This window comes from Callorhinchus milii, unplaced genomic scaffold, assembly GCF_018977255.1.
Source record: "Callorhinchus milii isolate IMCB2004 unplaced genomic scaffold, IMCB_Cmil_1.0 Scaffold104, whole genome shotgun sequence".
NCBI lineage: Eukaryota > Metazoa > Chordata > Chondrichthyes > Chimaeriformes > Callorhinchidae > Callorhinchus > Callorhinchus milii.
Window position 1 is genome coordinate 119,594 of NW_024704845.1, and position 15,619 is coordinate 135,212.

The window sequence follows — 15,619 nt, forward strand, 5'->3', positions numbered from 1 at the left end:
CGGACCGGTTTGAGGGACGGACGCAAACCCGGAGCAGTTTATGGGCCGGAAGTGCGGCCCCGCGGGCGGAAGTCATGACCTCGCGGGGGACTCCGAGCCGCTTCCTTCGCTCTGTCCTTCACAACGGCCTCGGCCGCTACTTGTGTCAACTCAAGAGGCTGAGCCTCGTGTTCAGCCACCGCGGGCCCGGCAGCAGGGCCGTCAGGTGAGGGAGGGGGGAGGCGGAGCTGACCTGCTGACAGGCCCTGGGTACCCCATGTGGGAACAGAGCCCCCCCTGTGCCTGTGCCTGTGCGGTCTCTGAGCCGGGAGGGGCCGCAGTGTCCCAGGGCACTCACTGCTGATGGCAGCACAGCCCGGCCCGGCCCGGCCCATCAGCAGGACCTGGGGACAGGGAATCCTCCCCCTCAGCTCCTGGTCACCCTGCAGCCAAAGCCCTAATGGGGAGGGTGGTGTTAGCGGGACAAGCAGTGGGAACGCTTGCTGGACAGAGATATCAATGGCAATTTGTGTGGGTTTAGCTGGTGAGACGCCACCAGTTACCCCAACGCACGCTCTGGGCTCTTACCGACCTGCGCCTAATACTCTCTGGAATTAGGTAAACAAAAGGATGTGTCCCTCCAGGAAGAGAGAGAGAGAGTGCATTCCATTCCAACAATCTCTCTCTGGGATTTCTATGTGGGTGGGAGGCCCGGAAACCTCAGCTTGGTTTGGTTCTGGAACGAGGTAGGCAGGAGCCCCTGATCTTAAGCAGAGTGATGGGTTTCTCCATGTGGGAGAAACATGCAGAAGTGCTTGATTGACCAAAAAGAACTACAGAAGTGGGGGGGGGAATGGGGGAGGCGATTGCTTTGCTCAGCAGCACAGGCAGGAATAGGGGAAACAGGTGTCACTTTGGGGGAAGCAAAAAAAAGACTTAAGATTTGTGTTTTAGATAGAGTCAGATTTAATGATAATAATAATAATAATTTAAAATTGAGTTGAGGTTGTGGCTTGACCTTCAGACTCGGAGACAACAGCCCTAACGACTGAGGCAAACTAACACTTGAGCCTACACACACAGCATATTTAATGTGAACGTTGCGTTTGTTCCATCAGAGAGTACATCGAGGAAGAAGTGGTGGATTTTGCCAAACAGAATCCCAGCATTGTGGTATATGTTACCCCACTGAAGGACGGAACCCCTAAAGTAGTTGCAGAATACTGTGAGTATCGCAGGCAGCAGCAGACCCCTCCTCAAAAACCCACCCTCGATCCCTCTAATCTCTCACACTACCGTCCTATCTTTCCTTTCCAAAGTCCTGGAAAGCATTGTTGCAGGTCAACTTCGGTCACACCTTTCCCCGGACCTCTATTTCATCTCGGCAAATGGTTACTTCTCCCACCCCTGGCCAGTCATCTGTGGGGTATCCCAGGGCTCCACCTTGGCCCTCTTCTTTTCCTTATCTATATGCTCCCTCTGGGCAATGTCATCTGCAGACACGGAGTAATCTTCCACATGTATGCGGATGACTGGGCCCATGACAGACATCAGGGCCTGGATAAACTTCCTGCAGCTGAATGGAGACAAGATGGAAGCCATACTCCTTGTCTCCCGTCAATGTCTTCACTCCTGTGGATCTGAACTGCTCAACCTTCTTGGGCTCTCCCTCAGACTCACCAAACCAGTGCGTAACCTAGGTGTCTGGTTCGACCCCCAACTGTCCTTCCTCCCCCACATCCAGTCCCTGACCAGGACCACCTTCTTCCACCTCCGCCACATTGCCCGCCTCCAACCGTACCTTACCCCGAATGCAGCCAAAACTCTCGTGCATGCGTTTGTCACCTCCTGCCTGGATTATAGTAACGCACTCCTCGCTGGTCTCCCCAGCTCCACTACTCAAAAGATCAGCCGCCCACATATTTACCCCGACCAAACTCCGTCCCCATATCTCATTAGTTCTGCCCCAGGCTCCACTGGCTCCTATCACCGAATGCATCGATAACAGCAACAACAACCTGGATTTATATAGCGCTCTCCACGCCAGACGGCGTCTCAGAGCGCTTCACAGTAACGGATCCCGGGGCCGAGCCAGGGGGAAGGGGAGAAGCCAGGAGGAGGGGGAGAACCCAAGGAGAGGGGGAGGAGCCGGGGGAGGGGGAGGAACCAGGGGGTGGGGAGAAGGGTGACCAAAGGCGCGGTCGAAGAGAAAGGTCTTCAGCAGAGACCTGAAAATAGGAAGAGAAGGATCGACATCAAGATCCTCACACTTGTGTTCAAATCCCTTTACTCCCTGGCACCTCCCTACATCTCCGACCCCCTCACTCCCCAACCACCACCCGGTGCCTCCGCTTGACTGGCACCGGTTCCTGCTTGTCCCTCGCACCCTCCGCCTCACCATCGGAGGTCGTGCTTTCAGCCACTGCGCTCCGAAAAGTCACGGAAACACACTCCCTCAATCCCTCCGCCTTGCCCCTCTCTTCCCTTTTTCAAGTTCCACCTGAAAACCTCCTCTTCAACTTTGCTTACGACCACCCCTCGCCCCCCACCGTCCGGCTCGGAGTCAGGCTCCACCACTGTTAAGTGATCTGAGTAGAGCACGTGAGGAGGGCGTTATATAGTTGCAAGTTGTTGTGGTGGTGGTGAGTCTAGCTGGAGGTCACGTCTAAGAAAAACAACAACAAATTACATTTGTATAGCGCCTTTCACGTGGGGTAGATGTCTAAAGGTGCTGGAGGAAATTTGGATAGGACAGAAACAGGGCAGTTTCCCCAACTGTATTGATAATAGCAATCCTTACAGCACCTTATCACATCTTCTAGACGTCTCAAAGTGCTTCACAGAATGTACGTGAATATATAATTCTTTCAAATTAAAATAATAAATTGGTCACATCAAACAATGACTGTTTGTGGGACGCTGCTGTGCGCAATTGGTTGCCGCATTTCGCCCACAAAATATACAGTCAATTCACTTAACAGTGTATCTTGTGAAGTGCTTTGAAACGTCTCAACAACTGCTATACAGGATTGATATAAGAGAACATAAAGGATCTGAGGGATACCACAACTGATCTGATCACACATTCCATGACTGTTTTTGGGACACTGCTGTACGCAATTGGCTTCTTGTTTCACCGACAAAATATACATTCACTTTGCAGTATATTCTGTGAAGCGCTTTGAGACGTCTCAAAGAAGTGATAGGGCGCATTATCAAATGCAAGGATTATTATTGTTATATGTTGTTTTTGAAGGGATTATTATCACCGGAAAAGCGATCTGACAGTCGACTAATACGCAGGTTCTTACTTATTGCTGGGTAAACAGGCGTGTAGAGTGAGGAAACTTGCCCAACATTTAGCCCTGCCGGAATCATAGAATTGTACAGCAGAGAAGGAGGCCATTCGGCCCATCGATTCTGTGCCAACTTTTTTGAAAAGAGCTTCCAAATCATCCCCACTCCCCGCTCTCTCCCCATCGCCCTGCAAACTTGTCCTCCCCAAATAATTATCTACTCTCTTAAAAATTGTTATCGAATCGGCTTCCACCAGGCAATGCATTCCAGATCCCAACAACTCGTTGTGAAAATATTTCTCCTCACCTCCCCTCTGTTTCTTTTAACAGCTATTTTAAATCGGTGTCCTGGGGTTACCGAACCCACCCGCCAGTGGGAATAATTTCTCCTTGTTCACCCTATCGAGTCACTTTATAATTTTGAAAACGTCTATTTTGTCTCACCTTAACTTACTCTGCTCCAAGGAGAATAATCCTCGCTTCTCGAGCCTCTCCTGATAACTGAAGCCCCTCATTCCTGGTACCATCCTGGTCAATCTCCTTTGCACCCTCTCCAATGCCTCTCCAGGTCTCTCTGTCCCTTCACCCCCTTTAAGATTGTACCATCAGCTTTTATTGCCTCTCCTCATTCTTCCTCACAAAATGCATCACTTTGCAATTCTCTACATTAAACTTCATCTGCCCCGTGTCTGCCCGTGTTACCAGTCTTTCTACGTCCATTTGCAGTCTGCTACTATCCTCCTCACTGTTTACTAGTTTTCCCAGTGTAGTATCATCTGCAAACTTGAAAACTCTACTCCCTATACCCAAGTCCAGGTCATTTATATAGATCAAAAAGAGCAGTGGTACTGACCCCTGGGGAACACCACTGCAACTCCCCTCCAGTCAGAAAAACTGACTGTCCTTTATTAACCCATATTTTTCTAAGTGAAAATTTATTTTGTCCTGCATTACAGTCTCTAGAAATATATCCCCACTACTGACGTTAGGCTGGCTGGCCTGTAGTTCCCGGGTTTATGGAGAGTAACATTTACAACCCTGCAGTCCTCTGGCACCACTCCAGTGTCCAAGGAGGATTGAAAGATTGTGGCCAGAGATTTCCATTTCCACCCTTGCCTCCCTCAGTAATCTAGGATGAATCTCGTCTGGACCGGGTGATTTATCTACTTTGAGCACTGTCAACATTTTTAGTACCTCCTTTCGGTTTATTCTTATCCAATTTCTCTACCCTCTCCTCCGATATTGGCATTGGCTGCATCCTCTTGTTTTGCGAAACAGATGCAAAGTGCTCATTCAGTACGTCAGCCTCCACAGGAAGATTTCCTCTCTGTCCCTAATTGGACCCACTCTACCTTTGACTAACCTTTTATTCTTTATATGCTTATAAAATATCTTAGGGTTCCCTTTTATGTTATACGATATGATATGAGAAAAGATGAGAAATCTCATACAGATTATGAGAAATCTCATCGGATTATTTTCCACCAAATAGAAGGGAATGTTTTCTGGTTACCTTTTGACGGGTGCAATGTACCTTCTAGCCACTAAGTGATGCCAAAGCTCCATTTATCCTCGTATCAAAGTGGCCAACCTTCATGATCAAAATGCTCTCCATTTCTCCCCACTACCCCCCTTTCTCTCTTCCCCTCACAAAGGAATGGGTTAATCAGTGCCTTCTGGAGAAAATGGGTAAGAGTGGAACATGTAACCTTACTCTAATTTTTATTTTTTAGAAAAACACTTTTAACGCTTCAAAAGCATGAGAAAAATGCATAAATTTTCACTGAACTGATTATTTTTAAAATATAAATTTTGTCCAATTAACATGTTAAGTGGTAATGGAATAAATCTGAATACATTTAACACAGGAGCAAATTACTTCCCCAGATGCTATGAAGCAAACAGTGGGTGCTATAAAACTGCATCCAAAGCTACAGGTCACAAACACTGGAGGGGGAAGTCGCCCCAACACAGTGGATGGACATGACTTGAGGAGGGGAGTATGGAGGTGGAGAAAATTTTTGAAGGGAAACTGGAAGGTGGTGGTTTTCGAATGTCTGGGGGCCTTTATCAATGCACTTTACGATAAATTCTGTGAAGCAATTTAAGACGTCTCAACAATGTGATGAGGTGCTGTATCAAATGCACGGATTATTTTTATGATTTTGAGACCATGGAACATCCTCCTGACATGAAAGGCGCTATATAAACAAATCTATATTTCACCTATCAAATTTAATCTTTCTCATGCCCTCTCTGATTGCAGTGAATGGCGCTGTGAGAGAGGAACCTCTGAACAAGAAGAGTGTTGAGGAGATAAAGCAGCTGGTCAGGAAGCTGTCCAGTCAGTCAGGCCTGGACGTGATCCGCATCCGAAAACCTTTCCACACGGACAACCCGAGCATCCAAGGCCAATGGCACCCATTCATCAATAAGCCCAGTACCCTGAACATTCAGGATTTCAGGACAAGAGACTGGAGAGTGGCTCGTGACGGGAACCCACCAAAACCCTCTGTATTGTTGACACAATCTCACCTCTGTTTCAATAATAAATTATAAAGAAAAAGTGTGCAGCATTTCATTCTTACTGAAATAATAATGATCTGGGAAGAGTCTGAAAGATGTTATCAGGTCTTGTCTGACAGCATGAAGTCGCCAGAGATTCGGATGGAGACGACCAAATCGGTGGTGTAATAATACAAGGTTTATTAAGTAATGCAAACAACTTATTTTTAAAACAGACCATAGGTACAGTAGAAGTGATATCAATTCCACTGGGAAGTGCGCTGACACTACACAACTATTTCAAAGTTACATCTTTTAAGTGTTTCTAACTGTGCCTTCCCTTGCACAGAGAGTCCCCACCCATCGCAGGCTGCTTTGCAGAGAGATATATGGACAACTTCTAGTCAGCCTTTCACAGCCTGCTTGTTTCTTAGTCTTGAGCTAGGTAGGTATCTGAGGCTGCAGCCTTTTCTTCCTGAGGTCCATTGTCCATTGCTCATTATCTCAAAAGAGTGAACATCTTCCCAGGAAAATATGAAATGTAATTAGAAGCTAACCTCAATCCATCCAGCAAAGCTACTTTCTCACCCCTGCTAAGCTAGTCCTTAAATCAAACAAACCTTACTAAAGAATTATAGGAAGGTTATATTCTACACATATATAAAGATTAATTAAAAGCCTTAAAAAACATTAAACATTACAAATATAATCTTACAAAGTTGACCTGTTGAAGGTTGGAAATCTAATTACTAATAGCTCATCCTTCATTGTGCTCCTGGGCCCCCACAGACCCACCATCAACAACAACAACAAGATTCCATTTATAAAGCGCCTTTCACGTCAGGAGGACGTCCCATGTCACAGTGACCAGAGCTTCATGCAGTCTATTAGATAATGAAAGGAATTGACAATGGTTGACAGATCCAAAACAAAGAGATGTAAACTTAGAGCACAAGCTGGAACAATTAGAAGCGCAATCAAACAACGGTTCTTCAATTGGTTGGGTTTCCTGATGTGAAGGTGTTGATTCTAGGATGTCTTGTACTTCTAAGGAAGTAACTGAAACCTGGAAAGAATTCCGGTTTGGGAATAATGTGGAAATAATGATGTCTGTCATTAACATTAAACTATAATTTGGTTGAATTTTATATGTCATGGGAAGGCTTGTATGAAATGCAAGGATTATTATTAATAATAATAAACTGCTGCTGTTGTTCATGCAGCTCCTCCATTGAAGCTGTGTTTCCTTATCCCAATTACCAACAAAACACTCCACTTTTCAGTATATCCTGTGAGGTGCTTTGAGATGTCTCAAAGACATGGTATCAAATGCAAGAATTATTATTATTATAGTTACCTGATAGATTGCCTGATCTGTAGAATTCTAGACTTTCCATTTCCTTGGCCACACTTCCCATCTCTACGCGTGAGATAGTTTCTTTAAATATGCCCTTCTTTCGTCAAACAGAACTCCGGGTTGTGTTTTGCGGCCTTGTCTAGTTATCATTGGCTGGTGATACAGTAGTACAGAACAGTTGTGGACCGCAGAACTGAACTCTCTTTCTGAGCTAAGGAGACCCCAATGGAATGTATCTGCGTCTGCACTAAACTTCTGCTTATCACGTACCAAATGCACACAAGAATGCACACCAGCAAGCTGTGCATAGACTCCTACACCTTGCTAAGTACGGGTTATAACAAACGATCATTTTTGAACCAGTTTTGCTCAGTCTTTTGCCTCTGAGTCAGACTCAAGCCCTGACATTGGGCACTCTGAGCTCACATTGTCAGAGCATAATTGGTCATTTAACCATATGGCTCTTTATGGAACTTTTACTGGCAGATGTGGCTGCCACACTTGTCTACTAAAATACACAACTCAGGCTTCAATTGTTTACCCCCCGCAAACATTACCCCATAATGAAACTATGGTGCAACATGGCGTTAGCACTAGTAGTCAAGCATGATTTACACAATAGTGTTAAGATTGAGTAAACGTTGAGCTAAAAAAGCTACAGATCCAAAAAACTACCAGCTCAGCATTTACCTTTGTCATGGGATCAATACCACCAGCCCTCCATGGAGCGGATTCAAAACAACTGTGTCAAATGTGTGTCTTTCGGTGTCAGGCACTGGCCTGAAGCTCAAGAGCCAAGCATACGTGACCATTTCAGCACTTAACTGAACTTCGTTTTAATCACTTAAACCCTTACAAATCCATCCAGTGCTCTGACATTCCAGCTTCAATTCAGGAGGGAGTTGGGAGTGGGGTAGGTGGGGTGCATGGACAGAGCTGGAAGGAAGGTAAGATTCAAGGAACTTGGCTAACAGTTCGTTCACAGCTGATGCTCCAGTACAGTTGCAGGGGAGAGCTACATTATCTGAGGTGCCGTCCTTTGTATGAGATATTAAAATGGAAACCAGTTCTTTTAAAAGCTGAGTGAGAGACAGTTTATTTTAACAATTTTCATTTTTAAATTCTATTTTTTTTACCCCTTGAAATGACTAAATAGTTAGCAATGGCTTGTTATTGTGGTGCTGGAATGCAGATATAACCAGTCACTCACTTTGTGGCTGTTTGCAGGATGTCTCACTAAGTGCAAATTGAATGCTGGGTCCATCTGCAAAATACACAGTCACTACATTTTACAGCAACATCCCATGAAGTCCTTTGAGACTTCCTTCTGATATGAACAATGATGCGTCATTATTAAATAAATGATAATAATGAATCATTATTGTTATTACAGGCTTGAAACTTCACCATCTCCAGCTCAGAAAAATGGTCTCACAGTCAAAGACTGGAATTTCCTGGTTAATATTCCAATCATGAAAAGAGTTTCCGAAGCTCAGTGGTTAGTGCGCTCGGCTCAGGTTTGATTCCAAGGCGAGCCAATACTTCAGATAAGTTTCCTTACTCCACACGCCTCTGTTTACCTAGCAGTAAGTAAGAAAACAGTTGTTAGTCGATTGATGGGTCGCTTTCCAGGGGGTAATAATTCCTTTAAAAAATTATTTTAAAAAATTGGTCACTCAATCCATGACTGCTTGTGGGAGACTGGAATGCAGATATAACCAGTCACTCACTTCGTGGCTGCCGCATTTCACCCACAAAAATTACAGTCAATTCACTTTACAGTAGATGTGTCAACAACATGACAAGGCGCTATATCAAAATGCAAGGATTATTATTATTATTTATACTCCTTTAACTGAGAAAACCTCCAAAAAACATAACTGCCAGCGTTTATTTCACCAGGTGAATGGCATAGTGGTTTAATGCAAGTAAAGCAAAAGAAAGAGGAAGATTATAAATGTACAAGAAACATTATATTCCAGGCTCTGGAATGGCCTAGTCACTGTATAAAAGCAGGAGCTGGGTAAGAAGCGAAGCAGAATGTGCACACGATCAGTTGAGAGTCTATAAATCACTACAAATAGCCTTTGCAAACACCTTTAACAGGGAAGGGTGTCAGAGCTGGACAAACAGCAGGGAGTTTAACAAAAAACAGAGAATTAGCAAATGGCACGTTGTAATGTTAGCTGGTTCAACCGCAGCAGTTACCCACAAGGCATTGAAGCCTTGCCACTTATATCAATTTAACCAATTTAAAATAGCTGTGAAAAGAAACAGAGGGGAGGTGAGGAGCAATGTGTTCACACAGCGAGTTGTTGGGATCCGGAATGTATTGCCTGAAAGTCTGGTGGAAGCCGATTTGATTACAAGTTTTAAGAGAGAAACAGATACTTATTTGGGGAGGATAAGTTTGCAGAGCTATGGGGAGAGAGTGGGGGAGTGGGGTTGATCAGGGCTATGGGGAGAAAGCGGGGGAGTGGGGTTGATCAGGGCTGCGGGAGAAAGCGGGGGAGTGGGGTTGATCAGGGCTACGGGGGGAGAGTGGGGGAGTGGGGTTGATCAGGGCTATGGGGAGAGCGCGGGGGAGTGCGGTTGATTAGGCCTATTGGGAGAGAGCGGGGGAGTGGGGTTGATCAGGGCTATGGGGAGAAAGCGGGGAGTGGGGTTGATCAGGGCTGTGGGAGAGAGTGGGGAGTGGGGTTGATCAGGGCTATGGGGAGAGAGTAGGGAGTGCGGTTGATCAGGGCTATGGGGAGAGCGCGGAGGAGTGGGGTTGATCAGGGCTATGGGGAGAGAGCGGGGGAGTTGGGTTGATTTGGAAGCTCTTTTCAAAGAACCGGCACAGCCTTTAAATCAAACATCAAAGATGGGCCAAATGGCCTCCTTCTATGCTGTATAATTCTATGATTCTATGAGCTTGTACTTTACACCTACTGGATTAGGTTAAACAGGAGAATCTGAAGCAAAGATTATTTTTATTATTCCTAACTTTTAGTGAAAATGCACAGAACTCTAATTCCCGCGAGCTGGTGTTAATTAAGAAATTCGTTAATAAATTGCGCAAAAAATTTACTCCCACGAGCTGTCAGGCTCACTGGCTCCTGCGATGCCAAAGGAGAGTTACACATCTCCAGATTACCTTTCCTCCATAAAAGGAATGTGGGGAACAAAAAACAGAGGATCAGTTAGATTGGGGTGACCTCTGTTCTCTGGGATGATAAGGGCAGACCTTGCACATGATGTGGAAACTGAAAGCAGTGAGCTGGAACAGTGTGATTCATACCTGACCACTCCCTTCGCTCAGTTGGCTCCGGCCTGCTCCATGTTCCCCACCCGGCCCTCCCCACCATCGGTGGGCGGGCCTTTCAGCGTCTCTGCCCCACCCTTTGGATCCATCCCACAGTCTCTTCTCCTCTCCCCCTCCCTTGCCTCCTTCAAGGCCCATCTTAAGACCCAATTGTGCCTTCGGTCACTCTCCTACCCCCACCTTCCTTGCCCTCCACCTCTGCAACAACAAATCACATTTGTATAGTGCCTTTCACATTAGGAGGACTTCCGAAGACACTAGACAGTCAGGAATCCTCACCCAAGCTGGTGGTTGGGATAAGGAGGAGTGGAGGTAGGGGAGGGGAGGGGTGTGGCGGGCAATGCGGTGGACATGAAGCAGGTCCGTGCTTGCTGAGCGGAGGGAGCGGACAGGTTGGTAGAGGTTTAGGAGGTCAGAGATGTATAGAGGAGCAAGGCCATGGAGGGCTTTGAAGGTGAGGACCAAGATCTTGAACTGTATTCTCTGTATTATGGGGAGGCTGTGGGGTCGGGCGAGAATGGTGTGATGGGGTTGTGGAGTTTGTTGTGGGAGAGGACACGGCTGCAGAGTTCTGGATGATGCAGCCTGTGGTGGGAGGAGTTGGGGAGTCTGACAAGCAGGGAGTTAAGGCGGGTTTTGATAATTCATATGAGGGTCTAGGCGGCCTGCAGTGTGATCCAACCCCCAACTCAGGTCAATCCCTGATTGTTCAGCACCTTAGGATGTCCTCCTGACATGAAAAGCGCTGTGTAAATGTAATGTGTTGTTGTTCCTCCTCCAAAAGCTACCCCAGCAAGATCAATGATCTGCAGGGACTGCAAGGACAACTTTCGCTGCTCCAGCTGCTCGCGATCAGTGCTCATGTTTCTGTAACTCCCTTCACACTCCTTATTTCTCTGATCTTCTCCTCCTACTCCACCTGCAACTAGGGTTGGACTCTGGTTGGATGAATTCCAGGATGAACATTCCTGTCATAAAGTAAGACAGCATTTATGGCAGCATCGTAAATATTGTAAAGTGCTATAAAGTCCCTATGAGAAACTGTGAAGTCCTGAGAATTGGCTCGGATTTTTCTCCCAGGTTTCTCGCAGCTAATTGCACAATTGTCCAGAAGCTCTCTGTGCAGGTGGACTTTGACATCAATAGTTCCTTCTATCATTGTGTGTGTGTTTGGGAGGTAAAGGCAGAATAACAGTCTTGAACAATCCGGGAGTGCATCCCACATCCAAGCGTTCCAATCCTACACCCTGATCTCTGTAACTCCCTTCCTCGCCCCCTCCATCACAACAACAAATTACATATGTACAGCGCATTTCAGGTCAGGAAGACATCCAAAGGTGCTGGACAGTCAGGGACCCCACCCGAGCTGGTGGTTGGGCTCAGGAGGGGAGAAGGGCGGGTGACCAGAGGCACGGTCGAAGAGGAGAGTCTTGAAGGAGGCAAAGGAAGGGTCGAGGCTGAGGGAGTGTAAGATGGAGTTCCAGAGGGTGGGGGCAGAGAGTTCTGCTCTCTCAATCTCTCTTCAAGTCACATCCCCTCGGCATCTATCCCCTTCACTGTGAAACGCTCCGAGACATTATTGCGCTATTTCAAATGCAAGGATTATTATTATTATAATCTAGCCCCATCTCCAGATTACATCACAAGCACAGCAGATCCCAGTATATCCACTCTATTCATAGTGAACACAGCGCACAGCACACTCCACACACACACAGAAACACACCACACACACACACCACACACACACCACACAGATACAGACACACCACACGCAGACACACCACACAGAAACACACCACTCACACACCACACACACAGAAACACACCACACAGACACACATAGAAACACACACACCACACACGACACACAGAAACACACCACACACACACACCACTCATAAAACACTCCACACACACACACCACAGAAACACACGACACACGACACACAGAAACACACCAAACACAGAAACACTCCACACACACCACACACACACGAAACACACCACACACAGATAACCCCCTCACATACACACCACATAGACACACGCCATACACAGACACACGCCATACACACAGACACACGCCTCACACAGACCCATGTCACACATACAGACACATGCTTCACACAGATACATGCCTCACATACACAGACCACAAAAACATCAAAGACACACACACATACACACACACACACAGACCACATATATATACTCACACACACAGACCAACTACCCATGTGGTTCAGGGTTCCAGCAGAATATTTCCTGGCAAAATAGACTTCTATAGCGTATCACACTGATCAAACCACAAATCACAGAATGGCAGAAGATGCTTTACAAATACTTTACTGTTGCATTTACACCTCTTCCCCCTGATCTGCTCAGTGTTCTGAGACGCTACCCCTCTTGAAGGGCGCTATATAAATATATAAATGCAAGTTGCTGGTGCTGGCCCCTTGTTCTCCTCTCCCCTTGTTTCTTAGCCTCTTATCATTCATTAAGCTGCAAACCTGAAGCTTGGAAGATGGAGAAAAGGAACCACTGTTTCTATAGTTAATCAGAAACCAGCGCTGCTCCTCACCCTTCCTTTTTGGATAGTGGGGATAGTTGGTGGAGGGCAAAGACTGTTAAGTCTGCCTGTTTATATCCCCTCCCTAACCTCTTGACACATGGAGTCCTGTAGCTCAGTGGTTAGAGGACTTGCCTCGCAAGCAGCCTGGGTTTGATTCCCAGGCAGGATAAATGTTAAACAAGTTTCCTTACTCCACACTCTGTTTACCTAGCAGTAGGTAGGAATCCAGTTGGCGGATTGCTTTTCTGATAATTTGTTAAACAAAGTCACTCAATCCACGACTGTTCGTGGGACTCTGCTGTGCACAATTGGCTGCCATGTTTCTCTCACAAAATATACAGTCAATTCACTTTACAGCATATTCTGTGAAGCGCTTTGAGACGTCTCGAAGATGTGAAAGGCTCTACATCAAATGCAAGGATTATTATATTTATTATTATTCCTCATTCCTCTAACCCACACAGTGATCATCTTTCACTGATCTCCTCTGCACGGTCTCCAAAGGCCTTATGTCATAGTGACCAGAACTGCCTGCTGTGCTCTAGATATTCATCACACCAAGGTCTCCCTGCTTATATCCTGACAGAACTTTTTTTTAACGAAAGCAATTTTAATGAAGCAACAACTCCCTGCGTAACAGCTTCATCTATCAAGAGATTTGCAGAGAGAGAAACTGTTTGTTTTAACAGAAAAAGTAGGAGAAAGGGAGAACAAATCTAGGGGAAAATATCTTGTTTTGAAAATATTTGCAAAATGAAATACCATTCGTGCCTTATATTCTGTGATTTTTTCTCCTTTCCTCTAATTCATAAATTAATTTTTAAAAAGTTGCATTCTTGCAGCTGTGGGGATAACAAGGTGAAGCTCAGAATGATGCTCTTCATTGCACTGTGAATTCAGTGGGAATGGGGTGTAGGACTCCGCTGTGCAATGACGGGGTTTTCATGCTAAAATGGCGGCAGCACTTCACTTCCTGCTTTATGTGCGGCAAACAGGAAGTGGCTTTGGTGTTGACCTGGAAGATAGACATTTTTCTTTCGGCGAGAGAACCAAAATGGTTCAAAATGGCAAGATGGACAGCCAAGCGTTTGACCGTGAAACCAGTCACTGCACTTGGCATTTTATGTATCCCAATCACCACACTATAATGTTGCAGTAACAACAGAATTTATGATCCAGGTGGAAATGGAGGCAATTGCCCCTGGGACCTTGGGCGATTCTATACAGGGAACAGGTGGGGAAGGGGTGGGAGGACATTAACTGTTACACCATCCTTTGAGTGCAGTTCGACATCTCTTTTGGGGGTAAGGCTACAGATTTCTTCCGCCAAAAAGGGAGAGAGAGAGAGGGGAACACAACTTATACAGCAATTGGTGCGTTCTTCAGATATCCGGGCTCCAGTAATTTGTTTTCTCTTTTCTTCTCCTCTGAAAGCAAAAAAGAGGAAATAATAATAATAAAAAAAGCATCCGAGGTTCCCTGTTGGAATGGAAATCTTACTGCTCTGTTGCTCTCAGCCCATGTTGAACTAAACGCAGCTGCAGTCTCCCTTCACAGCACTGAACTCAGGAAGTGTTACATAACTGCGAATCATCTCTCTGCTGCCCAGGGAGAGGGATGGGAAGAGAGGCGACACTCCGCTGACATAAATCCTGGAGTCTTGTACTCGCCTCGAGTGAGAGGACCGTGTTCAAATCCCAGACAGTGCAAAACCTTAGGAAAGTTTCACACGCCTCTGTTTACCCAGCAGTAAGTTGGAGCCCGGTTGGTTGTTAGTCGATTGGCGGATCGCTTTCCCTCCCAAAAAATAATAATTTGGTCGCTAATCTACAACTGTTTGGGGGACATTGCTGTGTCCCATGTCAGGCTCCACCACTGTTAAGTGCTCTGAGATGCAACCCTGCATGGAGGGTGCTAAATAAGTGCAAGTTGTTGTTGTTTCTGTGTGCAATTGGCTGCTGCGTTTTGCCCACAAAATATACATTCAATCCACTTTACAGAAAGCGCTTTGAGACGTCTCGAAGACGACATAAGGATTATATGATCAAATGCAAAGATTTTTTTAAGAATTACACATGTGACGATTGATGGATCACAAGAGATGTTCATGTGAAGAAGATCCTTTGGCCCAATTTAATAATAATCCTTGCATCTGTTACAGCACCTTATCATGTCTTCGAGACGTATCAAAGCGTCTTTTTTTATACTGTAAAGTGTTGTGATTGTATATTTTGTGGGAGAAGCACATAGAATGTTTCAGTCAACAAGAGACTGTGGGAGGGGAGAAAATTCCTGCTGTCCCCCTGGGCCGAGCGGCTGTTCAGTGCCTTGTACTTTGTTCCCTTTTTGTAAAAACAATATCAAATGTTGAAACATAATTAAATTAATGGCAAATAAACCTCCCCCCACCCACCCAGCCACCAGCGGGATCCCACCTCCCCAGCGGGACCCCCACACCTCCAGCCACACAGCGTGATTCCCCCACCCCCCCAGCCACGCAGCGGGACCCCCTCCCACCCCCCAGCCACACGGCAGGATCCCCACCCAGCCACACAGCGTGACCTCCACCCCCTCCCCCCAGCCACACAGCGGGACCCCTC

At 46.2% G+C, this 15,619-nt stretch overlaps 1 protein-coding gene across 1 annotated transcript; it reads left to right on the forward strand.

The window, feature by feature from the left end:
* The first annotated feature begins 16 nt into the window (after positions 1-16).
* Positions 17-5,841, forward strand: mrpl43 (mitochondrial ribosomal protein L43). The gene is made up of 3 exons (XM_007912237.2): positions 17-205; positions 1,098-1,204; positions 5,542-5,841. The coding sequence occupies exons 1-3, from the start codon at positions 75-77 to the stop codon at positions 5,832-5,834; spliced, it is 531 nt and encodes a 176-aa protein (XP_007910428.1). The 5' UTR covers positions 17-74; the 3' UTR covers positions 5,835-5,841.
* The last annotated feature ends 9,778 nt before the right edge of the window (positions 5,842-15,619 follow it).

Excerpts from the sequence above, each read along its gene's own strand:
- mrpl43 (XM_007912237.2), top strand. The coding sequence starts at position 75 with ATGACCTCGCGGGGGACTCCGAGCCGCTTCCTTCGCTCTGTCCTTCAC. Across the intron at positions 206-1,097 it reads CCCGGCAGCAGGGCCGTCAG|AGAGTACATCGAGGAAGAAG; the intron begins GTGAGGGAGGGG and ends TTGTTCCATCAG. Across the intron at positions 1,205-5,541 it reads TAAAGTAGTTGCAGAATACT|TGAATGGCGCTGTGAGAGAG; the intron begins GTGAGTATCGCA and ends CTCTGATTGCAG.